The following is a 27,766-nucleotide window of genomic DNA, read 5'->3' as shown; positions in this document are numbered from 1 at the left end:
TTGAGGGATTTATTGAAGGTGGAGAGTGAAGGGGGGGGGTCTCTGATGTCTTTAGGGAGTGAATTCCAGAGGGTGGGAGCAGCAATGAAGAAAGTCCTGTCCCCTCAGGTGTGGTGGTTAGTCCTACGCCTGTACATGCTGCTGCACATGGTGCAGATCACACTGTATATGTTAGAGTGTCAGATCAAAGACCTAAATCTTTCTACTGATGAACCTATAAATTACCAAACTTCTAGATCCAGAGGGTACTCTTCTTTTTCTGTATAAATGGCAGGTGTTCCAAAAAAGGGTTGTTTTTTTTTGGCAAATGAATTACACTCAAAATGCGAGTTTAAGAAGGTGGAGAGAGTCTGTGACCATAAATCATACAAAAAAATTATTTAACTTCATGGCTTGTGAAAACGCAATCAGATGAGGGAGACAAAGCAAAAATGTGAAGAAAAGAGATGATTTAAGAGGGGCTGGATTATTTACACAGTATTGTCATATGTGTGTTATCAACATGATACCAATATCTTATTTTTAAATATCATGGTTATTGTCAATACCGGTATTTGGCATCACCCTGAGATGAATAGTGTTGCATTAAAGGCATTTGCTCTAAAAAGTCAAATATGTACTGTATGTCTGTTAAAGTTGATCTCAACCCCCAACCTCAGCTGCCAGCTGAGTTGGCCTGATTCGGGGGTGTCAATCATGCCAAGTTTCAGCTGAGTCTGGCTGCATCCAGTTACCAGTGAGTTTGGGCCGATGCTGTGCCAGGTCATTTTGGCTACCTGGGAAGTTAAAAAAAACCCAAAGGCTTTAAAACAGGTAAAATGTTCTATTGTTGTTGTTTTTTTTTTTTAGTAAACATTGATAAATCTCAGTGCTAGGGTTATTAAGCATATTTTTGTTATACAGTAGGTATGTCAGGCATTTTTCATCATTTTACAAATCAAATCCTAATTTAATCAGCTCATTTTAAGCAAACTGTCTAGGGAAATATTGAATCAAGCAAATTAGTTTGTTTCCAGTCCAGGCAGCACGTGGGAACACAGATTCTCCCTCGTGCTCAAATAAAAAGTGGGTAATTATTCACTTTGTCTCACTAAATCACAGAAATGCATAGGTGCATGTTGTATTCTACGGCTCTGCGCATGCTCAAACAAGAAGGGAAAGTGACTTTCTTTCCCACAATCATGATTGGCTGCCCAGCCACGATGAAAGACTCGCAGTTATTGGTTCAGTTAGCAAGACAGCCGCTGATTGGCCCATTCCTATCTCTATGACCCTTCACCCTATCAGGCTCAGTGGCGTCCTGCACTCCGTACCATGCTAGCTGTAAACATTCACCGTGGTCATGCTTAAGTAACTTTACTGCCCTTGAACTTTGTGACACATTTCGCTTTGAGATATGACACGAAAAAGACACGCGAGGAGAAAGATGCGGATTGTTAGCTGAACGTTCACGGTGAGTAAATAACGATGTTGCGCGCTAGTTTTTTAACAAACGGTTTGCTAATCGAGCTAAGCTAACTGAGGTGTTAGCTTCTTCGAGGTTAGCTTTCCAGGAATTAACCTTTTGTTGTGGTGAAAACAGCGATGGAAACAGGTGTCAGTCTGCTAGTAGTTTGTACGCATGCTAGGTGAATGCATCGTAGTCAGGGAAGTTGTTGCCAACTTGTTTTTCTTCCTTAATTGCAGCAACAGTACAGTGAATACGTTCAGTTAACTCACAGGTATGATGGGACATGACTTCTTAAATCATGTTCAAACTGTATTTCACATGGTGAAGAGAAACAAAGTATCTGTGGTATGTGTCTTGTTGAATCCAGACGTGGACTGAAATTGACCTCAGTGAAATATCACAAAGGTGTATATATATATATATTTAAAAGTTAAATATCTTAAACATTTAATGGCTTTTTACTTTCTGTATTTAATTACGTAGAAATAGAGGATATTTGTCTCCACACCTGTAAAAATAAATCTAACGATTTGCTTTTTGTTCAGGCATATTCATGAAAACTTAAAAGGATATGGATCTTATAAGAAACTAAAAAAAAACACATTTAGATAAATATCTGGTACATTTAATGATTTTTTATTCTCTGTATTTATTCATGTAGATATGGAGAATATTTGTCTCCACAAAATTTAACGATTTGCTTTTTTTTGTTCAGGCATGTTCATGAAAACCTATAAAGATCTGGAATTTATGATGAGTAACTAAAACCTAACTAGATGTGGAAATGCTCATTACAGAATATTGATTTTGTAAACCCGTATCACTGAATTTATAGCATTGAAATATGTTGCTGCTCAAAACAACTATCTGAATTTATTAAATTTAAAAGTTACAGTATCAGTCAATCAATCAATTTTATTTATAAAGCCCAATATCACAAACCACAATTTGCCTCAGAGGGCTTTACAGCATATGACATCCTTAGGACCCTTGCAGGGTATAAGGAAAAACTCTAACGGGGAAAAAGTCAGCAAGTAATTCCAAAATGTGCAATTTCAAAGACTTGATTTAAAATACATTTTCTTTGTGAAGCCAAAACATGTAAGTGTCCTATATTAAACAAACAATATGCAAGTTTATCAAATTCCCTTGTCATTTTCTGATATGAAAATATCAAATTTAATATTTAATATCAAGTTGCTCAAATTGGATTGGCCAATTGGCATTGGCATGGATTGGCATTACATGATCCAAAGCTCAGATAAGCAGCTGACATTTGCATTTTCTATATGAATTTGCAACCCCAGGAAGAGTAGCTGATGTTATGTATCCACTAATGGTGATCCTAATAAAATCAAATAAAACCTGCTCAATGTATATACTGACTATAGATTTCTCTCTGTAGTTTTTCCAAGTTTTTCAGAACTTTTATGTTAGTGGACAGCAGGAATTGATAAGATTTTATTGATATCAATGCCATTATTGATTCTGCTTATCAGCCTGACTCTTTATTGATTCCCTTAGCGATTCCTGATCAGTTTTCAATGTGGAAAAAATAGACATACACAGGTTTTAAGCGTCAACGCACCAGTTTTATTATCTGAGTCTGAACACAGTATAGAGACAGAGTAGAGAAGAAGGCATGCATGTGACTCAGCCAGGCAAAAGCTCCACTGTTAAACTGTTTTCTTAGTCAAAGAAAAAATGTGCCACACCTGCCCATATGGTGCTAATGTTAGGATAACCGAGGATATTTACCCTTGATATCAGACATGCTTGGTTTGGAAGCAGTGGCACTCGTGTTTAGAATGTCAAATACACGGCATTCCTGGAAGTTAAGCCCATGTTGTGTAGACATGAAAGCATATTGCTTCCTCACTTGGAATTATCATTTTACAGACATTTTAAGCAGCACTCATGTCATCTTTCTTGATGAAATGAAGTGCTGCTTGGGACCTTCTTGCTGCAAGTTTCCAGCAATGCAGATGCATGACTTTGACGTCATTGTTTTGCAATGTGCAGCTGTCAGAAAAACCAGTTCTCAACTGGAACCGGTTCCAAACTGGTTCCTAAGTTTACAGTTAATGAATAAGTTTTCAATAGACAGGAGGACAGTACTTTGAGATTACATTATATCAGTGGCTTGGTAACTGACTAACATTATCTACAAAGCAGACAAATGAATAGAGACGTGTAGTTTTAGTTGTTATATTACCCAGCTGCTCCACATACTTAGTCCCAACTCCATACCAGGTAAATAAGAATTAGAATACTGGCTCAAGTAAGAGATTAACCAGCCTCTGTCTCAAGGAAACAGATTTATAATTCAACCCACATCTTTTCCGCAGCCTGTTTTGTCGCCTATAGTCCAGTAATGGCGGGGATTTTCCAAAAAACACTGAGACTGAGGACAGCTCTCAGACATCTGAGCCCCCACAGCACCTTCTCATCAACAACCACAGCCAGACTTTCACCTGTGGACCTCCGCAGTCTGTTTCTTCCCACCACATCATGGCATTTTGGAGTCTGCTGTCAGAAGCTGCACACAGGGGCAGACAGGTCCTCCCCCTCCCCCTCTGCTGCTCCAGACAGGCTGCCTTTCTCCAGAATAACTCAGGAAGATTTGGCCTTCTTCAGGAAGATCCTACCAGACAGAGTCATCACTGATCCGGACCTGCTGGAGTCCAGTAATGTGGATTGGCTCAAGACAGTGAAAGGTGATGGTTAGAAATGAATTAAGCTCATCCCACTTAAAGATATGTTTCTTACACCAATTCACTGATGGTAATGTTTGTTAATACGGCTTCAGGCTCCAGTGAGCTGCTGCTGAGACCTCAAACGACTGAGGAAGTTTCTCAGATTCTCAAGTAAGGAGCAAACAGTGGGTGGAAGGACAAACACAGAAGCGAGGAGTCTATAAGGGGGGTCTAAGTTGTTGTATTTTCACTCCTGTAGGTACTGCAACAGTCGTAATCTGGCGGTGAATCCTCAAGGAGGTAACACTGGGCTGGTTGGGGGCAGCGTGCCGGTGTATGATGAGATCGTCCTCTCCACTGCCCTCATGAACAACATCCTCACCTTTGATAGTATCTCTGGTAAGTCTTAAAGTACTAAAGTTTCAGCCAAAATGAGCAACCTGCTTTATAAAAAGCCTGTGTGACTAATCTTTAAGAATCGTTCCCTCCATGTGTCAGGCATTCTGACCTGTCAGGCAGGCTGTGTCCTGGAGAACTTGTCCCTTTACCTGGAGGAGAGAGACTACATCATGCCACTCGATCTGGGGGCTAAAGGCAGTTGCCACATTGGGGGAAACGTGGCAACAAACGCAGGTGGACTCCGGCTGCTGCGATACGGCTCCTTACACGGGACTGTGCTGGGTTTGGAAGTGGTGAGTGGAGTCAATAAATGAGTAGCTTTGATATTCTTTGAATCTCAAGGATAAAAGCACTGGTTGAATGTTTGTGTGTGTGTGTATGTGGCATGTTCAGGTGTTGGCAGACGGGCGAGTGCTGGACTGCTTGGCCACACTGCGGAAAGATAACACAGGATATGACCTCAAACAGCTCTTCATAGGGTCAGAGGGCACACTGGGGGTCATCACCGCAGTGTCCATCCTTTGTCCACGGAAACCCAAATCTGTTAATGTGGTTTTTCTGGGTAAGAGTTTCTCATTGCTTATACCATGACAACCACACACAAACTGTGTCTCAGTCCAGGTGTCAGGATGAGTGTGTGTTGACAGAGCAGCAGATACATGATGTTACTGTCTAAATTTGTTAGGCTGTGAGACCTTTGAGCAGCTGCTGAAGACATTTCAGCTCTGCAGAGGCATGCTGGGAGAAATCCTGTCAGCCTACGAATTCCTGGACAGTGAATGTATGAGGCTGCTGAACACGCACCTCAAACTCCCCAATCCCATCTCTGGTAGGCACACACACACACACACACACCTAGCATATAAAGCGATTAAACACGCACGCACGACAAACTCTGTCCTCCATCTTGCAGATTGTCCGTTCTACGTTGTCATAGAAACGTCTGGATCCGACCCAACACATGACGGAGAGAAGCTCCACAATTTCTTAGAGGAGGCGATGACATCATCGTTGGTTACAGATGGGACTGTGGCAACTGAAGACTCAAAAATCAAGGTTTAGTTTCTAATCTTCTAAGTCTGTTGATATTCTGCAGCAAATCCCACAAAAAGACCAAAAGCAAACTAACAAGTGTTTGTGTTTTAAAAATTGTGATACAGCATAATCCTCTGTGCTACATCACTCTGATGTTGTCCTAGAAGTGTTAAAAAGACATCAGTTGCTGTTAGTGACATACTTCTTTGTTACAATGAACACAGCCACTGCAATTTTTGGAGTCAATCCCACATACACCATCCTACATTTATAGTGTCATGTGACGCGTTACCATCAGAAATAAACTGTTCATTGTTTTCATTTTTCATTCATCCACACCGCTCCACTTCCGCGATTGCACTTCCAGAAAAAAAAACTTGAATTTTGTTGTGTGTTGTCATGTCATTCATTATACGCTACCTTACAGAAGGGTGCCAGTGATGTGTGCCAGTCAAATCATAGGCCCCAAATATCTGTCTATATCTCCTTATTATCAGACTTTGATCCTCTGCCTGACCCTCCCTGTGTTCAAGGCTACTTAATGGTTCTATATCATCACACTATTATTAATATAAGCAGAGGATTTTAATACAAAGTGGGAACCACTGTATGTGAATGCATGAATGGGTCAGAGCTGCAGCACTGGATTTAAAATGAACTGTAATAAACTGGAGCTTCTGTGCTTTGATCGGCTGCTGTGAAACAACAAAGCCCTCATTTATTTATTTGACCTTTTTATGAATGAAAGTATACATGTGTGACTTATTTTTTAAATATGTAAGACTTCAATAGAAACGACATGCTTCAGGCTGAGTGCCACAGACAGGGGAGGGAAATCAGAAAGTATTGAAAGATAAATGCGTTGTTGGCTCTGGTCTTTTTATGGGATTTATAGACAATAAGTAATGTAGAATATCACCAGCCTTAACCCCTAAATCTTTTGACCCAAGCTTTAGTTACCACTCTGTTGGGGTTGTTTAATTCATACTTCTGTGTCAACTCTATAATGAACTTATTTTAATCCTCATCTATGTTTAAAACTGCAAATGATGATGATGATGTCATCAACCTTTCCATTTCCACCTTTCCAGGCTCTGTGGTCGATGCGTGAACGTGTCACGGAGGCGCTGACTCACGATGGCTTCACTTACAAATATGACATCTCGCTTCCAGTGGAGCTGATCTACCAGCTGGTGACAGACATGAGGGAGCACCTGGGGGACCGAGCCAAGAGTGTGGTGGGATATGGACACGTAGGTAAGACGTGAAAAGAGCCTGTATATCAGGGGGGAAATAACGGCCTGCTAGCATGAGATGATTCATTGGCAAGTCTTTCCATGTGTACTTTTAGGAGACGGAAACCTCCACCTGAACATCACCTCTCCTGCCAAAGACCCTGCTCTCCTCGCTGCCATCGAGCCCTTCGTTTACGAGTGGACGGCCAGCTGTCAGGGCAGCATCAGTGCAGAGCACGGACTGGGCCTGAAGAAGAGGAACTATATCTACTACAGTAAACCCAGCCAGGCTGTGGCTCTGATGGGTGACATCAAAGACATGCTGGATCCTAAGGGCATCCTCAACCCGTACAAGACTCTGCCCGATAACCTGAAATGACCCAACGTGTCTCACTGCGGTGGGGTAAGTGGCAACGTACACAGAACTCATGCTGGAGCTCTATTTCAGCTGTAACTTTATTACCATGTTTTGTTTTTATGGCAGCTCACGGCCTTTCCTGTTGTACCTTTGACACACATTTGGTGCCGAGCTGCAGGGTTTGCAAGTAGTTTCATTGTCATGTGCACAAAGCATCACTTTCAGAATGATGTCCACTTTAACACGCTGCTGACTTTGTACTGTAGCAGTCTAGAGTTAGACTGTTACAAGTCAAGTTACTGCTTAACATTATCAACTACCTCTGCTACTCACACGCCCAGAGTAGCTTTAATGACATCCACGGGTATTCCACGGAATATCCAACAAGTTTTAGACCTTAAAGGGACAGTTCACCACAAAATCAATGACACATTTTTACTTTTACCTGTAGTGCTATTTATCAGTTTAGATCAGGGTTAGGCAACCTGCGGCTCCGGAGCCATATGCAGCTCTTTAGACCCTCTCCAGTGGCTCCCTGTGCCTTTGATATAAATTTATATGGAAATGAATGATTGTTTATCATCATGCAGATTTATATTTATCATTGTTGTAGGCCGAGAGCGATTATTGCTTTCTACGTTTGTAAAAATGTGAAGCCTATACATTGAATTAAAAAATGTTTTAAAGTTTCATCAACTAAAATGCGTGTCATACGTCTAGGACCTGGTGCTTTATCTTCTAAAGTTTACTGAACTTCAGTTGCGGTGGTTAGCCTTAAGTCTCTCTAGCAAGGCTAGCTATTGATTCCAAATCCATTAAAGGAAAAGTCCTGGAGGAAAACAGCGAATTTAATATGTGAACAGATTCATTTATTTTCACCAACGCTGCAAAGTTAAAGTACTATCTAATTATTAATAACCCACTGCAGAGTAGCTGCCTTGTAGTAAATCATATCAATAAATGCTAATTTAGACCTAATAGGCTGTTACCTTTATTCAAAAATGTTCTGCAGCTCCAGACAGAATTTTTCTTTTCCTTTTCGGCCAGTAATGGCTCTTATAATAGTAAAGGTTGCCAACCCCTGATTTAGATTGTTTTAGTGTGTGTGGTGGAGATATCAGTCATCCTTCTCTCTGATATAATGGAACTAGATGGGACTCAGCTTGTGTTGCTAACAGCAGCATCACTTTCCAGAACTCATGACCTGGTTACTCAAGATAATCCAGAGATCTTGTTTTGAGCACTTTCATAAAGAACAATTTTCTTTCTATCGATACCCACTAAACATATCAGTGTGCAGAAGGAAGTGTGAATGTACTTGTGGATGAGAGGCTCGTGCTTGTGACAGCATGAGATGTTAACACTGATAGCGTTCCCCTCAGCTGTAACGTTAGGTAGTGGTAGTAGGCAGTGGTGCTAAGTGAGCTAGTAGTAGATGCACGCTTCCTTCTGCACAGTGATACAGTTGGTGGGTGTAGTTTGGTAGAAAGAAAATAGTTCTAACATGAAACTGCTCACAACAAGGTCTGTGGATTATCTTGAGTAACCAGGTCATGAGTTCTGGAAAGAGACATTGCTGTTGAGTTTTTCCAAATGTTTTTTTTTTTTTTTTTTTTTTTTTGGCACCACAAGCCAAGTGCCTTCTAGTTCTGTTAGAGAGATGGCAGATATCTTTACAGCTGATATCTCCCAACACTCTGCAACTCACACTAGAACAATGTAGACTGACAAACAGCACTACAGGTAAGAGGAACTATGTGCATTTTTAATTTGTGGGGTGAACTGTCCCTTTAAATAAAAGACACTTTGTACAGATGAAAAGCATAGAATATATTTTTCAGTACTGCTAAGAGGAAGTGGATGAATGATCATGAATGACAACGTAGGTGTTAGTGTGCCTACTAGTAGCCACTAGAGGGCAGACAGAGTGTGTCTGGATATACACTGTAAGGTTTTGTAGCATTTTGAAATTGTGTAAATTGGCCATGTACATGTGAACCTTACTATTGTTTCAAGGCTGATTTCTGAGACTGAATCTATAAATGAAAATGTATTTGTATAGATAAACTCAGCTGTCAGTTTATTAGGTACACCTGGCTTAAACTAACACAGTCTAATGCAACAGTCCTGCAGTCAGTCTGACCGTCATGAAGGTTGTGATGTTCAGTTTTTGTTTAAAGTGTTTTAGAAAAGTGCTGACTCAAATAGATTGTCATTTTGGAGGCTGCTGGTCGAGGTGCTGTTGAACTGTACTGCATGATAAAGAGGGTTTTTTAAAGCCTAACCTTATTGAAATAAATGGGATTAACAAAATAGAACAGTGCAATGCAGTACGGTTCAACAGCATCACAGACTGCAGCCTCCAAAATGGCCATAAAATTGAATCAGCACCTTTCAACAAGAAAACTGAACTAAATAATCTTGATGAAGTTATAATTTATTGCAGGACTGTTGTATTTGACTGTATTAGTATTAGCTAGGTGAACCTAATAAACTGGTAACTGAGCCTACATCTTTTCTAAACTCACAGGCTGGCTAATCATGAGGCAAGAGTGCAGTAAATGTTTTATTACATATAAAAAAAGACAGAGCAACATTTCTTCCAAAACAAACCCAGCATTTGTGAACAAATTCATCTGTAACTGCACAGCTAGGCAACTTTATCTGTTGAAAATGAATCTTGAATAAAACAGCTTCCAAATGAAGACAGTGTGTTTTTTTTCTTGTTATTCAGGCAACTTGTACAGTGTGGCATGATGGGAGGAGTTAATGGAAGCCCACCTCGCTACCGAAAACAACTTCACCTCCGGTATCTTAAAAAAAAAAAAAAAAAACATCAGCTCTATCACAAACAAGTCTTCCTCGATTCCTCTCTGCCTGCACAGGAGAGCCACAGTGAGTTTACGAGGTGTGCCCTGCAGAGAGGATCATTTTCTTATTATAAGATACAGACTAATGCCTATTGGCAGGTATTTACTGTGTCTACTCCAGAAACCATCAGGATAATCGTGTATCTGTAGTATCTTATCCTGTTTTTTCCTCTATACATCTCAGCGGGAACAATTTCCTACTTTTCTCTCCTATTTCTCAACAAATCATGTTGTACTAGCTCCAATAATGACAATATGGGTACAGAAAGTCCAGTAGAGTAAATGCCTATATATGTATACAGTCTGTTTCACGCCCCATCAGTCTTACATATCCTCAGTAGTGTGGTTGCAGTGGAGATTTAATAAATATACTTTTTAAAAAGTTGAAAAACAAATTTGATTCTATTGGCTCTTTTCCTTTAGTCAGTGGAAATATTTCTGTGGTTTGTAGTGTGTGTTTGTGGCGATAGTTGGCATGTTTTGATAAAGCTAAATGTGTGAAACACTTCTGATTGTCTCTGAGCAGAATGCCACGACCGCATGCCAAAAACACTGGCTGGGGATCAGAAATTGAATTGTAAGAGACACTCAGTGTGTAGTGTTTGGTGTGTGTGCAGTCTGAGATGGGCGTTAAAGCATTTTGGGATGGAGTACTACAATATGCCATCCATGTTCTTCACACTCAGTAACAGTCTAAAGTTCAGGTCAGTGCGAGCACAATGGCAATGAGTTTGTGTCCTGTAACAAAGGCTGGCTTATTCACACAGGACAGGTCCAAACATCTGTGGGCTTCAAGTCAGAGAGAGGGATGTCAGTGGAAGGCAACCACAGAGATAATGAGAGCAAGAGAAGGATGAGGCTGGATGACACTTGAACAACTTTTTCCTCCGGTCCTATGTCCGTCCCCCATTATCATCCTTTCTCAAACGATGGGCTCCTCTCCAAGCTGATCCCTGACATCAGGCAGCTGCCTCCGGGGCTCCTCTCCCTCTCACGACTCCTTGCCCTTCTCCAGAGAGCTGTGAATCTTGTCCAGGGTTTTCTTTATGCGCAGTGCTGTTAGCCTTGCAGAGGGGTTCTGGTACCAGCACTCTTTCATCAGTTTCACCAAAGCAGAAAGAGTCTGAGAGAGGAGAGAAACAAGATGGAAAAATAAAAGGTAAGTTCCGCAGTAATACACCTACAGTGACAGGAAACTGTGCGATCAATGTGACTGCAAGAGCTTTTAGATGTGAAAGGGTCCTGCTGTTCTTTGTACTAGTGGGTTACAGCTATCTCACATCCATCAGTATCAATCTCTTAGCATAAAAAAGTCACAAAATAGTATAGTATGCCGCAAAAAAGGTCATAGTATAGTATGTTAAAAAAAAAAAAGTCATAGTATAGTATGCCGCAAAAAAAGTCAGTATAGTATGTAAAAAAAAAAAAAAAAAAAAGTCATACTAGTATGTCAAAAACATTATAGTATGGTATGTAAAAAAAAAAAGTCATAGGAAAGTATGTAAATAAGTCATAGTATAGTATGTTGAAAAAAGTGCAAAAAAGTCATAGTATAGTATGTTGGAAAAAGTGCAAAAGAGTCATAGTATAGTATGTCGAAAAAGTCATAGTAAAGTATGCCACAAAAAAAGTGCACAAAAAGTCAGTATAGTATGTAAAGAGAAAAAGTCATAGTATAGTATGTCGAAAAAAGTGTAAAAAGAAGTCATAGTATAGTATGTCGGAAAAAGTGCAAAAAAGTCATAGTATAGTATGTAGGAAAAAGTGCAAAAAAGTCATAGTATGTAAAAAAAAAAAAAAAGACAGTATAGTATGTCGAAAAAAGTGCAAAAAAAGTCATAGTATAGTATGTCAGAAAAAGTGCACAAGAATCATAGTGTAGTATGTCGAAAAAAGTCATAGTATAGTATGCCGGAAAAAGTGCAAAAGAGTCATAGTATAGTATGTCGAAAAAGTCATAGTGAAGTATGCCACAAAAAAAGTGCACATAAAGTCATAGTATAGTATGTCAAAAATGTTGTAGTATGGTATGTAAAAAAAAAAAAAAAAGTCATAGGAAAGTATGTAAATAAGTCATAGTATTGTATGTCGAAAAAAGTATGTCATAAAGTGCAAAATAGTCATAGTATGGTATGTAAAATAAGAAGTCATAGTATAGTATGTACATAAAAGTCATAGTATAGTATGTAGGAAAAAGCGCAAAAAAGTCATAGTATAGTATGTCGAAAAAAGTGCTATAGTCATAGTATAGTATGCCGCAAAAAAAGTCAGTATAGTATGTCAAAAAGTGCAAAAAAAGCATAGTTTTTCAAAACAAAGTGCAAAAAAAGTCATAGTATAGTATGTCGAAAAAAGTGCAAAAAGTCATAGTATAATATGTCAGAAAAAGTGCAAAAAAGTCATAGTATAGTATGTCGAAAAAAGTCAGAGTATATTATGTTGTAAAAAGTTCAAGAAAAGTCATAGTACAGTATGTTAAAAAAATTGCTCAAAAAGTCAGTATAATATGTCCAGAAAAGGAATGTTATCTTTTGTCAAAAGAAAAAAAAAAAGAAAGAAAAAAAAGGCTAAAAAAAGACAGTATAGTTTGTCAAAAAAAATCATGGTATACTATGTCAAAAAAATTAAATAAAAATAACTTAAAAAAAAAAAAAAGCTGAAAAGTCATAGTAGTATGTCTATACTGTAATGGTATACTATGTCGAAAAACCTGCTAAAAAAGTCTTAGTATAGTATAGTTAACGGCTGTGTGTGTTCTGTGCTGCTGTCCCTTTTCCCTCCATTGTAGATCTGCCCAGGTGTGCTGTGTTCCTTAACAAGTTGCATTACATCTGGCATGGAGGAGGTGCTTAAGATCTCCTGTGCCAGAAGCAAAAGAGAGGCCTCTGATGTGGAGACTGCTGGTCCTGCTGCCTCTCAGAGGCCGTTTACACGTTGCTGGCTATTTTCATAAACGGACATTTCACCGTCTCCGTTTTCAAAAAGATCTTCGTTTACACTTACCCGTGTATATATACACAAGAGCATGTCAAACCTGTAGGTGGCAGTGTAACGAGAAGCTCAAGCCTTCCATGTATCCATTGTCACCATAGCAACATAGGTCGCACTTTTGACACAGGCGCAAGTTCTGGCGCATACTGTGACGTCGACTGCCTATAACTCCGTTTATCTCCGTTTATCTCAGTTTACATGCAAACGCGCAACCGGAGTTTTCCAAAATCTCCACTCTGGCCAGAGTTTTTAGAAAGACTAGTTTTCAGAGCAGAGGTTTGTGTGTAAACGAAGGACACAAACGAAGGAAGATGTCTCCGTTTATCAAAATCACCGTGTACGTGTAAACGGCCTCTCAGCGTTGGATTTTTGTTGTCTTGTTTGCTGTCTTGTTTGCTTATTTATTTGTTAATAAATCCCATGGATTGGAGCGTTTTAAATGTGTCTTATGTGATTATTTTGGGTCAGTGATGGAGGTTTGTTCACCCTATAGGGCTGCCCAGGGGAGGGGCGTAACATACGGCAAAAACAGTACAAATAAATCATGTTATATGATGGCTTAAAAATGTACTTGTACAGTATGGCATAAAAAGTAGAAAAAAGTCATAGTATAGTATGTCACAAAAAAGTGCAAAAATTCATAGTATAGTATGTCGAAAAAGTGCTACAGAAGTCAGTATAGTATGTGTAAAAAAAAAAGTCATACTATAGTATGTTGAAAAAAACTGCTAAAAAAGTCATAGTATGTTGAAAGAAAGTCATAGTATAGTTTGCAAAAAAAACCTCATAGTATAATGTCAAATAAACTGCTAAGTTATACTATTTTATGTCTAAAAAAGTCATAGTATAATACGTAAAGAAAGAAGTGCTAATAAAGTCAGTATAGTATGTTTAAAAAGTGCAAAAAAAAGTCATAGTATAGTATGCTGAAAAAAGTCATAGAATAGTATGTTGACAAAAGTGAAAAAGTCAGTACAGTATGTGTAAAAAAGTGCAAAAAAAGTAATAGTATAGTATGTTGAAAAAAGTCATAGTATAGTATGTTCCAAAAAAGTGCAAAAAATTCATAGTATAGTATGTCAAAAAAAAAAAACCTGCTAAAAAAAAGAATCATGGTATAGTATAGTATGCTGAAAAAGTGCTAAAAAAGTCATAGTATAGTATATGTAAAAAAGTGCAGAAAAAAGTCATAGTATGATATGTAAAGAAAAAACTGCTAAAAAGTCATAGTATATGTTGAAAAAAGTCACAGTATAGTATGATGAAAAAACTGCTAAAAAAACCCTCATAGTATAGTATGTCAAAAAATTCATAGTATATGTTGAAAAGTCACAGTACAGTATGTCGAAAAAAGTACCAAAAAAGTCATAGTATAGTATGTCAAAAAAGTGCTAAAAAAGTCAGTATAGTATGTCGAAAAAAGTCGTAGTTTAGTATGTTGAAAAAAGTGCAAAAAAAAAAAAAAAGTCATAGTATAATATGTTGAAAAAAAGTCATAGTATGGTATGTCGAAAAAAGTGCTAAAAAGTCATAGTATAGTATGTTCCAAAAAAGTGCAAGAAATTCATAGTATAGTATACCGAAAAAACTGCTAAAAAAGCCATAGCATAATATGTAAAGAAAAAAGTGCTAATAACATCAGTATAGTATGTTTAAAATGTGCACATAAAGTAATAGTATAGTATGTCGAACAAAGTCATAGTATAGTATGTTGAAAAAAGTGCTAAAAAGTCAGTATAATATGTGTAAAAAAAGTCATAGTATATTATGTTGAAAAAAGTGCTAAAAAAGTCATAGTACAGTATGTCGAAAAAAAGTCGTAGTTTAGTATGTTGAAAAAAGTGCAAAAAAAAAGTCATAGTATAATATGTTGAAAAAAAGTCATAGTATAGTATGTTGAAAAAAGTGCAAAAAAGTCAGTGTAGTATATCGACAAAAGTGCAAAAAAGTCAGTGTATTATGTGTAAAAAAGTGCAAAAACAAGTCAGTATAGTATTTCGAAAAAAGTCATAGTATAGTATATTGAAGAAAGTCATAGTATAGTATGTCGTCAAAAAACTGCTAAAAAAAAGCCATAGTATAGTATGTCAAAAAAGTGCAACAAAAGTCAGTATAGTATGTGTAAAAAAGTGCAAAAAAAGTCATAGTATAGTATGTCGAAAAAAGTCATAGTTTAGTATGTTGAAAAAAATGCTAAAAAAAAAAGTCACAGTATGTCAAAAAAGTCATAGTATAATATGTTGAAAAAAGTCATAGTATAGTATGTCGAAAAAAAGTCGTAGTTTAGTATGTTGAAAAAAGTGCAAAAAAAAGTCATAGTATAATATGTTGAAAAAAAGTCATAGTATAGTATGTTGAAAAAAGTGCAAAAAAGTCAGTGTAGTATATCGACAAAAGTGCAAAAAAGTCAGTGTATTATGTGTAAAAAAGTGCAAAAACAAGTCAGTATAGTATTTCGAAAAAAGTCATAGTATAGTATATTGAAGAAAGTCATAGTATAGTATGTCGTCAAAAAACTGCTAAAAAAAAGCCATAGTATAGTATGTCAAAAAAGTGCAACAAAAGTCAGTATAGTATGTGTAAAAAAGTGCAAAAAAAGTCATAGTATAGTATGTCGAAAAAAGTCATAGTTTAGTATGTTGAAAAAAATGCTAAAAAAAAAAGTCACAGTATGTCAAAAAAGTCATAGTATAATATGTTGAAAAAAGTCATAGTATAGTATGTCGAAAAAACTGCTAAAAAGTCAGTATAGTACGTTGAAAAAAGTGCTAAAAAGTCACAGTATGGTATGTTCCAAAAAGTGCAAGAAATTCATAGTATAGTATGTCGAAAAAAGTCATAGTATAGTATGTCGAAAAAAGTGCAAAAAAGTCAGTATAGTATGTCAACAGAAGCGCAAAAAGTCAGTATATTATGTATAAAAAAGTGCAAAAACAAGTCAGTATAGTATGTCGAAAAAGTCATAGTACAGTATGTTGAAAAAAGTGCTAAAAAAGTCATAGTATAGTATGTCAAGAAAGTCATAGTATAATATGTTGAAAAAAGTCATAATATAGTATGTCAAAAAAGTGCAAAAAAGTCAGTATAGTATGTCAACAAAAGTGCAAAAAAAGGCATAGTATAGTATGTTCCAAAAAAGTGCAAAAAAATTCATAGTACAGTATGTAGAAAAAACTGCTTAAAAAATCATGGTATAGTATAGTATGCTGAAAAAAGTCAGAATAGTATGTTGACAAAAGTGCAAAAAAGTAATAGTATGATATGTAAAGAAAAAACCACTAAAAAGTCAGTATATGTTGAAAAAAGTCACAGTATAGTATGACCAAAGACTGCTAAAAATAACCTCATAGTATAGTATGTCAAAAAAGTCATAGTATATGTTGAAATGTCACAGTACAGTATGTCAAAAAAAGTCATAGTATAGTATGTCAAAAAAGTGCTAAAAAAGTCAGTATAGTATGTGTAAAAAAATCATAGTATGTTGAAAAAAGTCAGTGTAGTATGTCGACAAAAGTGCAAAAAGTCAGTATATTATGTGTAAAAAAGTGTAAAAAAAAGTCATAGTATAATATGCTGAAAAAAGTCAGTACAGTATGTTGAAAAAAGTGCAAAAACAAGTCAGTATAGTATGTCAGAAAAAAGTCATAGTATAGTACGTTGAAAAAAGTGCTAAAAAAGTCATAGTATAGTATGTCAAGAAAGTCATAGTATAATATGTTGAAAAAAGTCATAATATAGTATGTCAACAAAAGTGCAAAAAATGTCATAGTATAGTATGCGTAAAAAAACTGCTTAAAAGGTCATAGTATAATACGTAAAGAAAAAACTGCTAAAAAAGTCAGTATATGTTGAAAAAAGTCATAGTATAGTATGTCGTCAAAAAACTGCTAAAAAAAAGTCATAGTATAGTTTGTCAAAAAAGTCATAGTTTAGTATGTTGAAAAAAGTGCTAAAAAAAGTCATGGTATGTCAAAAAATCAGTATATGTTAAAAAAAGTCATAGTATAGTATGTCGAAAAAAGTGCTAAAAAAAAGTCATAGTATAGTATGTCATAAAAGTCATAATATAAAATGTTGAAAAAAGTCATTGTATATGGTATGTCGAAAAAAGTGCAAAAAATGTCATAGTATAGTATGTCGAAAAAAGTCGTAGTTTAGTATGTGTAAAAAAGTGCTAAAAAAAAGTCATAGTATAATATGTTGAAAAAAGTCATTGTATCGTCAAAAAAACTGCTAAAATAAGTCATAGTATAGTATGTCAAAAAAGTCATAGTATAATATGTTGAAAAAATTCATAGTACAATATGTCGAAAAAACTGCTAAAAAGGTCATGGTATAGTATGTCAAATAAAGTGCAAAAAAACGTCAGCGTTGAAAAAGTACAAAAAATCATAGTATAGTATGTCAACAAACCTGCTAAAACAGTCATAGTATAGTATGTCAAAAAAGTGCTAAAAAGTAATAGTTAATTATGTCAAAAAAGCTGCTTATGTGGAAAAAAGTCATGGTATACTATGTCGAAGAAACTGCTTAAAAAAGTCATAGTATAGTACGGCAAAAAAGTAGAAAAGGTCATAGTATAGTATGGCATAAAAATGTCATAATATAGTATGGCATAAAAGTAGGAAAAAAAGTCCTAGTATAGTATGCCATAAAAAGTCATAGTATAGTATGGCAAAAAAAGTCATAGTAAAGGATGGCACAAAAAGTAGAAAAAGTCATATTGTAGTATGGCATAAAAATGTCATAGTATAGTGTGGCAAAAAAGTAGAATAAAAGTCATGGTATAGTATAGCAAAAAAAAAAAATAGAAAAAGTCGTGGTGTTGTATGCCATAAAAAGTCATAGTATAGTATGGCAAAAAAAAAAAAGTCATAGTAAAGGATGGCACAAAAAGTAGAAAAAGTCATGTTGTAGTATGGCATGAAAATGTCATAGTATAGTGTGGCAAAAAAGTAGAAAAGGTCATAGTGTAGTATGGCAAAAAAAAAGTCATTTAAGTATGGCAAAAAAACAGAAGAAGTCATAATGGCATAAGAAAGTCAGTATATTATGTCAAAGAAAGTAGAAAAAAAGTCATAGTATAGTATGGCATAAAAGTGTCATAGTGTAGTATGGCATAAAAAGTAGAAAAAAGTCAGTATAGTATGCCTTAAAAATGTCATAGTAGGCATAAATATACAACACCTAAAACCTTCAATTTTCATGTCATACTGGTTAGTAAGATAGTAACTGCCTCTGACATCCTAGTGATCACTTTTGAAGATTTGTTTGAAGATTGTTATGAAATTAAAGTGGCCACAACTCCAGCGGGACCATGAATGGACAAATCATTAACAGGATTAAATACACTTTAAGTCAAAGACTAATACTTACAGAATCAGAGAACCAACGATTAGGAATGAAAGGCCTCTGCTGCTCCACGCACACCACCTTCCTCATGTCCTCAAAGCTGGGGTCATTTGGCACCTGATCATAGAACGGAGGCTTGTACTCCTCAACAATACCTGGAGAGTCAAATTGAGATGACAGAAATGAGTCCAAGTAACTGGAGCAAGAGGATCAACTTGTGGTAAATCAGGTCTACCTGCTAACAGCATAATAGTAAATAAGAGTAAATAATAAAATTTAAAGGCGGTTGTTTACTATGTGAATATGCACTAAATGCATGTCACTCACCATTGCTGTATGTGCGTCTTGCTATCTCCCACAGCACCAGCCCAAAGGCCCAGATGTCCACTCTCTTATAGGCATCAAAGCAGTCTGTCTGAATGGTCTCGTCCAGCACTTCGGGTGCCATGTATCGCTTGGTGCCAACCTTCGGATTGTTGCCCACATCCAGCAGGTTGTCTGCCTGGGAGTGGGTCACAGCCAGCCCTGTAACATGCAGTTATATACAATATTTTAGTAGGACTTACACATGAGTACACACTAGGTAAAAGATGGACAGATACAGATGCTGGTTGCCAAATATTAAGTATTTGTTAAATATGAGATAACTGTTTGAATTACTAATTGTTCTTACACGAGGAAGTCAAATGGAATTTCATTGTACATTTTGTGTAATGGCAATGAAGATTCATTCATTCATTCATTCATTCAGTCATTTATTCAGATGGGGGAGGACCATAAATCTTCCTACTCCTTCTCGGACATGTAAATATTTTTATACTGTTTATGTTCTTTATGAGAATTTGTACACTGAGAGTTTACTGTTCATTTAATTGTTATTCTTGTTTTTTTCTTTCTTTAATTTTCAAAATAAATCGAATAAAATTCAAACTAGAATTACAGGTCACAGTGGTCTTGACCTTCGACCACAAAATTATAACCACTTTTATCATCAAGTGCAAGTGGACATTTGTGCCAAATTTGAAGAAATTCCCCCAAGGCGTACTTGAGATATACATTCATGAGAATGAGACGGACAAGGTCATAGTAACCTTGACCTTGGACCAATGACCACCAAATTCTAATCAATTTATCCTGGAGTCTAAGTGGATGTTTGTGCCAAATTTGAAGTAATTTCCTACAGGTGTGCTTGAGATATCCCCTTCACAAGAATGAAAGGTCACAGTGGCACTGACCTTCGACCACCAAAATCGAATCAGTTCATTCCTCAGTCCAAGTGCACAGTTGTACCAAATTTGAAAAAATTCCCTCAAGGTTTTCTTGAGATATCATGTTCACCAGAATACGTAAGGACAATGTGAAAACATAGTTTCTCTGGCCACGGCTGTCGTCAATATGGAGCCGGCATGTAAATATGTTTTCCTGTGAGTGCTATTAAAAAATGTAGCAGACAGAAACAAGTAAATCTTGTTTATCTGAAGTGTGAAGTACAGGACAAATGGCTGATAACAACAAGGGTCTGAAAACCCAAAGACAAACAGATTTATGTCACGACTAGAAGAAAGTGAAATACTGGACTGACCGAGGTCTGCGATGCAGCAACGCAGCTCCTTAGTGACGAGGATATTTTTGCTCTTCAGATCCCGGTGTGCAATGGCCGGTTTGCCCTCGGTGCCGAAGATCTCCGTGTGCAGGTGCACCAGGCCGCAGGCTATCGACGCCGCCATGGCCAAGCCCTCTGATGTCTCCACGGCAACTCGCTGCAAGTAGTCATAAAGCGAGCCGTTCTCATGGTAATGGGTGATGAGCCACAGCTGGGTGCTGGAGTTGCGAGAAGTCATGTCAGATGCCATGAAGCCTGGGGAGGAGAGACGGAGAAGGCGGCAGACAGACCAACACGACAGATGAGAAATAAAACAAGATCATAAAACTATGTATAGTTTATTTATTTGCTTTTACACTGGATTGCATTATATTACACAGGTGTTTATTGCATTCAACTCTGTGTAACTGTTTTTTAAACATAGAGGTGTTAAAGGGTAACTTATTTTGAGTCATTCCCACAGACATCATCTCTCTGCTGTACCAGAGCAACAAATCCTCAGCTAAAATTTGTTCTGTTGGAGTAATGTTTGTTAGAAAATACCATGTCCAGTTGTTTTGGGAAATCTGTATCACCAAACTTATTATGTGTGACTTGATTTTGAGATTCGCGTCTTCCGTGGAAACAAATATGCTTCAGGCTGAGTGCCACAGACAGGCCAGGGAAATCTTAAAGTACTGAGAGACAGACCATCACATTGTTGGTTCTGGTCTTTTTATGGGATTTATTAACAGTAACAGTAATATAAAATATCACCAAATTATGGAAAGGATCCCGACAGAGATAGACATCTTTGTTAAAGAGTAAGATCCTTTTTGTTTAACCAGAAACAGCCCTGAAATTGCAATCACCAAACACACCAGACTCCATTGAAATAAACAGTAATTTTATCATTGTAAAACACACTTCATTCAAAGATGACAAAAACTAAATAATACTCAAAAAAAAGTGGTCTTGGTTGGTCTTTCCACTCTTTTTCACTTTCAAACTCAGGTTGGTTGAAATAAACTCTTGATTCAGATGTGAAAATATGCTGCTCTATACAGGCTAAAATAACTGTTTATTTAAATGGAGTCTGGCTGGTTTGGTAATGATGATTTCGGGGCCATTTCTGGTATAACAAAAAGGATCTCGCTCTTAAAAAAGGTCTCTGTGGGGTTCCTTTTCATTATGTTAGACACTTATATACTTATATATAAGACAGACATTTACAAGATATATTAACTATTTTCTATGTGACAATGCTAAAACCATAATCTTTGATTGGAATGGCTGCAGTGGAGACAATGGGGAAATTACATCTTTTACAATGAGAAATATGCTTTGTCTTCATCAACCTTTTCCCCCTTTGCACCAACTGGTGTCACAAGAGCTACATTTTTGTGTGTATCAGACTCACCCAGTATGTTTTCATGTCTTAGCAGCACAGTGTTGTAGATCTCTGTCTCCCTGAACCAGGACTTCTCATCTCTTGAGGAGAAGATTTTCACAGCCACGTTCTCCCCCTGCCACTGGCCCCGCCACACCTCTCCATACCTTCCTTTGCCTGGAAACGAGAGATGAGGAGGAAACAGAGAGATGTCAGGATTTAGAAATTTAAAAAGTGCTTTTAGGATATTTTCGTATCATTTTACGGCAACGTTCACACTGCAGCTGACTTGGTCTGAAAACAGAGCTGATGTTTCCACATCAACAGCATGAAGCTGCACAAAGGCACATTTTTCCAATTCCAAACTGGTGCGAACTGTTACTGTGTGGTGCTAAACAGGATCTCCAGGCTTGTGACCTACATACTTTATTTGGGCACTTAAGTTTGCCAGTCAAGAAATTTGCCAGAGTTGCCATGATAATTAGTAAACCTTGTATCACCAGCTTAAGACAGCTCTCCTACTTCTGAAGACAACAACACAAAGAATGGAAAGACAAGGAAACACAACTTGTGTTTCGACAGTTGCTGTAAATGAGTCAAAATGATGTGACCTGCTATCCTCACATCATCTGTTTGACATCGCTAGAATAACTACAGTGATTCAAAACACTGATATCAGCTACAGACTGAAACTGAGTCTAGGCAAGACTGACTCATGATGACAGTTTGCTCTCAGTGTAAGTAAAATAATCTGCAATGTAGGCTACTTGTAGATTTTTCTTTTTGTTTTGAATCATTCTGTTTAATATGTCATATGTTATATAAATATGCCGCTAGTTGTGACATGAATTACTACCTTCATAAGGTTCTAATTAAATGAGTTGATTGATAAAATCAGTTTCCCAATCGAACAGACCTGAATCTGACCTACAGACGTGCTGTGATGTGTTGTTAATGGTGGCCAACAACAACAAATGTGGTAAAGTAACCCAAAAAATTTCCATCAGGAGAGATGAAATGATGCCATTAACAAAAATAGATACGAAAATCCAAAACAAATACAACAGAAACATGCTGCAAATGAAAAAAATGTGCTGCAGAAAGCCTAAACAAACACATTGACAGCAAACATACATCAAATACAGTAACCACGCAAAGTCAAAAACACAGAAAAAAACCCCCCAAAACAAATGCAACAGAAAAACACTGCACATCCAGTCAACACAGTGGAAGTTCTCCAGGCCTCTAGGGGGAGCACTACATGGAACAGCTTGATTGTTTTTAGTGTAGAGGGAGAGGGACCAGACAAGGGAGTGTGTGTGTGAAGAAAAAAATGGGGAGTGCTGCATTGGGTCAAGACAGTAAGTGTAGGTGATTGTAAAAAAAAAAAAAAAAAAAATCAGGCTCTTCAAGGAGAGGGCACGTACCTACACACTCCATCAGGCTGATCTGCCTGGCCACAGTTCTCTGGACGAGGAAGGGAAGACCTGAACCACTGCCTGATGTGCACGAGTGGTCCAACAGGTCCTAAAGACAGACACACAGATTAGCTGAGCATGCTACAATATTCAGAAGAAGCATCACATTCAGGTGCAAGGCTACTGGAATTCAGCGCTGACAAAGATCTTACTGGGAAGGAAACTTTGTCTATTTATTAAAAAAAGTGTGGTTTGGAGTCAGTGTGTAGGCAACACTATTTCTGTGCAGCAGACTTTGGGGCCTAATTAAGGCAAAAATAGCAAGAAATAACTGGAGGTTATGGAAGAGTTATGACCAAAACACCACAATGCTGGGGTTAAATCAAGGCGCCTGCAAGTTTCACTAATTAGATGGTTTTATACACCTTGTGAATGCCAATTAAAATAGAATTATATGACAGATTTTATTCACTAGGGGGAAAAATTGAAAGCAGGTTTTGTTCTATCACATGTAAATGAATTCAATGTCTCCATCGAGGACCAGCGCACCATAAAACCATATTAGACATTTCAAACATGAAATTGCAACACAAAAAGCAGTATTTAACTCAGCATCATTTAAGGCCATGCATTTAGATCAAACAAATAACCATCCTTCATCACGTCTTGTAGATAACCTTAAAAACTGAAAGTTGATGAATGTAAGCATAAGTTTGCACAACTGAAAATAATTTCTGGGAGGGGAACACTTTGCTAATCCAGATGTAACACACTACTAAGGCTCGGAGTGAGCAGAACAAGTGAGAACGCAATCTCTGTTCATTGTTTTTAACAAGAACCTCTCTTGTTCTTACCGCTAAAGTGCTGTCTCCCACATTGGAGGTGATGAGGCCGTCTATGGCTCCCTGCTCAGTGTCAAACTCCTGCAGCCTCTGCAGACGACCGTGATGGAGCCTCCTGCAGGCCAGAACTGACACTACAGACAGCAGAACCAGGACCACCACTGGACCGAGTACAAAGAGAGCTAAGGTCTCCACACGATAGGGAACTGGCTCGCCTTCTGGGACTGTGGACAAAAGGGAGAAATTATAAAATGTAAAGTCTTTATGCTTCTCAGATCATTTAACAGACGGCTACAGAATATAATTAGTCTATTTGAGAATTCTCTTCATTATCAGAATGAGGCATGTTATGATCTACCACCAACCTGATGGAAGCAGCGCAATCAGCGAACTCCTGGTGGTGTTGCCGTTGCACATGTCCTGAGAGCAGCAGAAAATGACATGGTGGAAGGATGGAGCTGTGGAGCATTGCAAATTGATTTTCTCTGGATCATCCATGCAGCCATGGTCAAACACCATCCCGCTGCTGCCCACTTTGACCGAGGAGAAGCACCGGGTACCGTGGCACTGGGTGTCCTGGAGGCATTTTGGGCTATCACACAGACACACCAATAGTCCATCTGTGGAGGAGAAGATATGAGTTCAGCATACACTCACGCTGTTTCGCAGTGCATAGAGACACACTGTTGACTTAATTAAGGCAGCGAGCCGACACCAAGACTTCCATCTCACTCAAACTAGCACGATACCCATCTGGCAAAACATAACTATAGGACAGATAAGCAGCAATGGGCACTGTGGTCACCCTCAAGCAGTTGCCACTAGGAGGGACGGACTTATACTGCACCCAAAATTAAGTTTGTGTTAGCCATAAACAAACATGATCAATAAAACAAATCCTCCAGTTTTCCCCATTTTAATTTTATTCATTAGCCAAGATCTGCCAAGTGTATGACTCACTGTTAAACTGCACTTTAATTTCAGCAATTTTTTGCAGTGGAGATTCATTATTGTTGGAATAATTGATCATAAAGCTCCTGTAAGACAGACACGTTTGTTTTTGTTTTTCTTTACCTGTAAGCCAAGTTCACGTACTGTGTTTGTCCTGTCTCACGTAACTCTAGATTCATGTTTTACTCAAAAACATCCAGAAAACTCAGTAAACCTGTTATCTGGAACAGAATGTGTTGATCTACCTAGTACATAATACAGCATACTATTGCCATATTGATGCATGGAAGCCAAGTATGTATCTTTTATTATAGACATTATCAATTTTTGTAAATAAACATTTTAATACAACTTTTGGTACTAGAACAATACAATGAATTTCTTATCTGTTTACTAGATAGTGCTGATGGGTTTTTTTTCCTGATGAGGAAGGAAGTTAATCAAAACAAAGATGGACGCACCAGAGAATTGGATAAGACACACGTGATTTGCAAGCAGTGTCCTATGAGAATAAAATACTCTGGGAATACTACGAACATGAGGACTCACCTCACACTCCATCATCCAGAGATAGTGTTAGCTGCTGATGGCCAAGCTAATGCTAAACCCGTGCTGCCGAAAAATCAACAAACACTGCACACACTTAGCTTGACAAAACTACCATCCAACTCTGAGAGAGCCAAGAGAGTCCATCATCTACTTCATGTGCAAAGATCTGCATCGAGACAGTGCTGATGAAAACAAAGGCTTTTGCTACATGTGAAAAACACTCGCACCCAGGTATGTGACTCTGTCCTGATGTATTTTCACTAACACAGCCGTACCCAAGCTCTATAGAGAAGTGAACCTAAAGTTGAGGAATCTTTGATTAAAGCAGGAAGGGTGGTGTTAACTTCTGACACTTGGACTTCAAGGTCAGTGGATTCATATGTGACTATAACGGCACGTTATCTTACAGAGGACTGGAGACTGCTGTCTCGTGTTCTCCAAACTACAACAGTACACAAAAGTCACACCTGAGCAAACATCCCAGACCTCCTGCAAAATGCAGGACAAGAATGGGGGATTGTGGTTGTAACAGACAACACTTCTAACATGGGTGTTGCCATTCAGTTAGTGGGATACCTGCATGAGTTTTGCTCATGCGCTTAATCTGGCCTCGCAGAGGGCGTTACCTGCCAAAAGTTCAGTTTGTCAAGTGTATGCAGCATTTCTGACAGGTTTTATGACAGTGTGGTCAGTCTGTCTGCTTTTTGTCATTTATTGATATTTATTGAAGTCAGATGAACAGACTGAAAACTTTATCCTATGAGGCAAAATTGGTGTGACAAAGTTTTCCTTCAGGCAAATAATTTGCAGTTGGAAAAAAAGCCAATAAATCGCAATGTATCGCGATACTCAGCATATCGAAATAATATCGTATCATGGGTCCTCTGGTGATTCCCACCCCTACTATCTAGCCAATAAGAGCTAGGGAAAGGTGGGGAGAGGAAACATTCAAAGTGATTCAAATGGGGGATGCTTTTGTCCAAAGCAATGTACAAATGAGGTATAATACAAGCCACTGCAGATGCTCAACACCCAGTTCCATCTGACACAAGTGTCACAAGATGCATAAAGTAAGTGCACAGAAAATAAAAATTATCTGGGGAGCGAGAGATAGAAAGAGAGAGCGCATTAGTTGAGTAAGTACTCTCAGAAGAGGTACATAGGTCTTCGAGCAATTCTTGAATGAAGAGAGTGATTCTGCTAAACCAAATACCAACCAAATTGCAGAAACCAAATATATTGCAAATGTGTAAACACCATTTACATCTAATTAGTTGTAGCTGTTATGATGCACACACTTTTTTGTGGTGCGGCTGTTGCTGTGCTTCACTGTAAATTTGGGTCAGGTTTATATATTTCTAGGAAACTGTTATGTTTTGGTGACCTTGCAGAGCTCTGCAATGTGACACTGTCAAATAGTTACATGGTGCAAAAATGCCACAAAGTCTGAAAGCATCTTAAATCTTTGCTAAGCTCCGAACTCCATGATTTTCCACCGAGAGATGGGTGATAATAGCTAAACAATTCTCACTAAAAATGATAGCTGCCAGCTATACACATTACTCATCAGCGTCTGAGTGCACAGCAAGAAAAGACAACAGATAAGATCGCAGTCTGAAAACAAGAAAACAACAAAACACAAAGAGGAGACAGAACTGAGCACAGTACCTGGGCCCTCAGCTGATGTCTGCAGGGCCTGCAGCAAGAGCAGCAGAAGGACGTGGACACTGCAACGACCCATGTTTCAGTGCACTGGCAGAGGGAGGGAAGAGGAGCCAGAGAGGGTTCAAATGAGTACACAGTGGCAAAGATAATTACATTTGCCTCCTCTATGTATTCTGATGATCCCTGCCAAGGCATCCGACAGAAAGGAAACAACAACTCATAATGGCTGATTGCTATTAGCACTCTGTCTCTGTCAAAGCTTTGTTTAAAACACATGACTGATTGTGGAATAAACAGCAGCAATTTCAAAGACCTGGAATATGATTCAACAGTTAATTTAGAAAGTTAAATGTCTTTACCCTCACACAATATAATAATGTGGTTTGTTCTTAAGCTGTTAATTAACAAGCTAGATATTATTTTGAGGGGAACATTTACTCTACTGTAGCTGCTCCTCTGCAAGCTAACATTTAATGTAACATAGGCAACAACTAGCATAATAATACCAATCCGCTAACAGCTAACACCTCACATTTCAATGTCACAGCCTCTGGTTTTGACTTCAAGTGTGCGACCAAGCAAAGCTATCAGCAATTCCCCTTTGTAAACCTCCCAGACTGTGTGCCCGGTTATTTGCTGTAGCTAACAGGCCATTAACGAGCGGTTTTATTGGCCGTCCACAGGCGCCTCGGAGGCGCCAGCCAGACAGACGGCTGCCCGGTGCTGCTGTTAGCCCTTTAAGCTAAGCTAGCTGCAAAGCACAAAGCGCAGCCTGTCAGCGGCGCGAGGACTCCCAAAACAGAGCGATAAAAAATACCCACCTACCTGGCACACACGATATACAGCCTCTAACTCATCCTGTCAGGTTTGTGTATTCATATATGAGGTTTGAATATTCGTAGAAGAGCAATTCGCGATGTAAAAAGCCGAAAGCAGGACCACAGCCCAGCCCACCCACTGGCTGTCTTCCCTTCAGCTACAAT

General features: G+C 38.0%; 2 protein-coding genes across 4 annotated transcripts; one reads left to right on the top strand and one right to left on the bottom strand.

The window, feature by feature from the left end:
* The first annotated feature begins 1,285 nt into the window (after positions 1–1,285).
* On the top strand, positions 1,286–10,051 carry d2hgdh (D-2-hydroxyglutarate dehydrogenase). Of its 2 annotated transcripts, XM_033642542.2 has the most exons (11): positions 1,286–1,453; positions 3,799–4,167; positions 4,260–4,317; positions 4,406–4,545; positions 4,645–4,838; positions 4,939–5,107; positions 5,231–5,374; positions 5,459–5,601; positions 6,672–6,837; positions 6,932–7,218; positions 9,908–10,051. In XM_033642542.2, exons 2-10 carry the CDS (start codon positions 3,825–3,827, stop codon positions 7,192–7,194), a joined length of 1,620 nt encoding a protein of 539 aa, XP_033498433.2. In that variant the 5' UTR covers positions 1,286–1,453; positions 3,799–3,824; the 3' UTR covers positions 7,195–7,218; positions 9,908–10,051. The 2 variants fall into 2 exon arrangements, with proteins under 2 accessions (XP_033498433.2, XP_078031291.1); XM_078175165.1 differs by lacking the exon at positions 9,908–10,051 and having other exon boundaries at positions 6,932–7,875.
* On the bottom strand, positions 9,727–27,766 carry acvr1l (activin A receptor, type 1 like). 2 transcript variants are annotated; one of them, XM_033642544.2, is made up of 10 exons: positions 27,609–27,766; positions 26,787–26,870; positions 23,984–24,238; positions 23,631–23,842; positions 22,786–22,885; positions 21,389–21,535; positions 19,969–20,244; positions 18,714–18,911; positions 18,411–18,541; positions 9,727–11,166 (listed from the first exon to the last, which is right to left on the bottom strand). In XM_033642544.2, the coding sequence occupies exons 2-10, from the start codon at positions 26,857–26,859 to the stop codon at positions 11,035–11,037; spliced, it is 1,524 nt and encodes a 507-aa protein (XP_033498435.1). In that variant the 5' UTR covers positions 26,860–26,870; positions 27,609–27,766; the 3' UTR covers positions 9,727–11,034. The 2 variants fall into 2 exon arrangements, with proteins under 2 accessions (XP_033498435.1, XP_033498436.1); XM_033642545.2 differs by having other exon boundaries at positions 27,605–27,754.

The sequence above is a fragment of the Epinephelus lanceolatus genome, chromosome 15 (genome assembly GCF_041903045.1).
Source record: "Epinephelus lanceolatus isolate andai-2023 chromosome 15, ASM4190304v1, whole genome shotgun sequence".
NCBI classification, from domain to species: domain Eukaryota; kingdom Metazoa; phylum Chordata; class Actinopteri; order Perciformes; family Serranidae; genus Epinephelus; species Epinephelus lanceolatus.
Note: the sequence above shows the minus strand (reverse complement) of the source record. Positions and strands in the feature narration are given on the sequence as shown.

Excerpts from the sequence above, each read along its gene's own strand:
- acvr1l (XM_033642544.2), bottom strand. The coding sequence starts at position 26,859 with ATGGGTCGTTGCAGTGTCCACGTCCTTCTGCTGCTCTTGCTGCAGGCC. Across the intron at positions 20,245-21,388 it reads AAGACATGAAAACATACTGG|GCTTCATGGCATCTGACATG; the intron begins GTGAGTCTGATA and ends TCTCCTCCCCAG. Across the intron at positions 18,912-19,968 it reads TTGCTGCATCGCAGACCTCG|GGCTGGCTGTGACCCACTCC; the intron begins GTCAGTCCAGTA and ends TGCATGTTACAG.
- d2hgdh (XM_033642542.2), top strand. The coding sequence starts at position 3,825 with ATGGCGGGGATTTTCCAAAAAACACTGAGACTGAGGACAGCTCTCAGA. Across the intron at positions 5,108-5,230 it reads TGTTAATGTGGTTTTTCTGG|GCTGTGAGACCTTTGAGCAG; the intron begins GTAAGAGTTTCT and ends TAAATTTGTTAG. Across the intron at positions 5,602-6,671 it reads CTGAAGACTCAAAAATCAAG|GCTCTGTGGTCGATGCGTGA; the intron begins GTTTAGTTTCTA and ends CCACCTTTCCAG.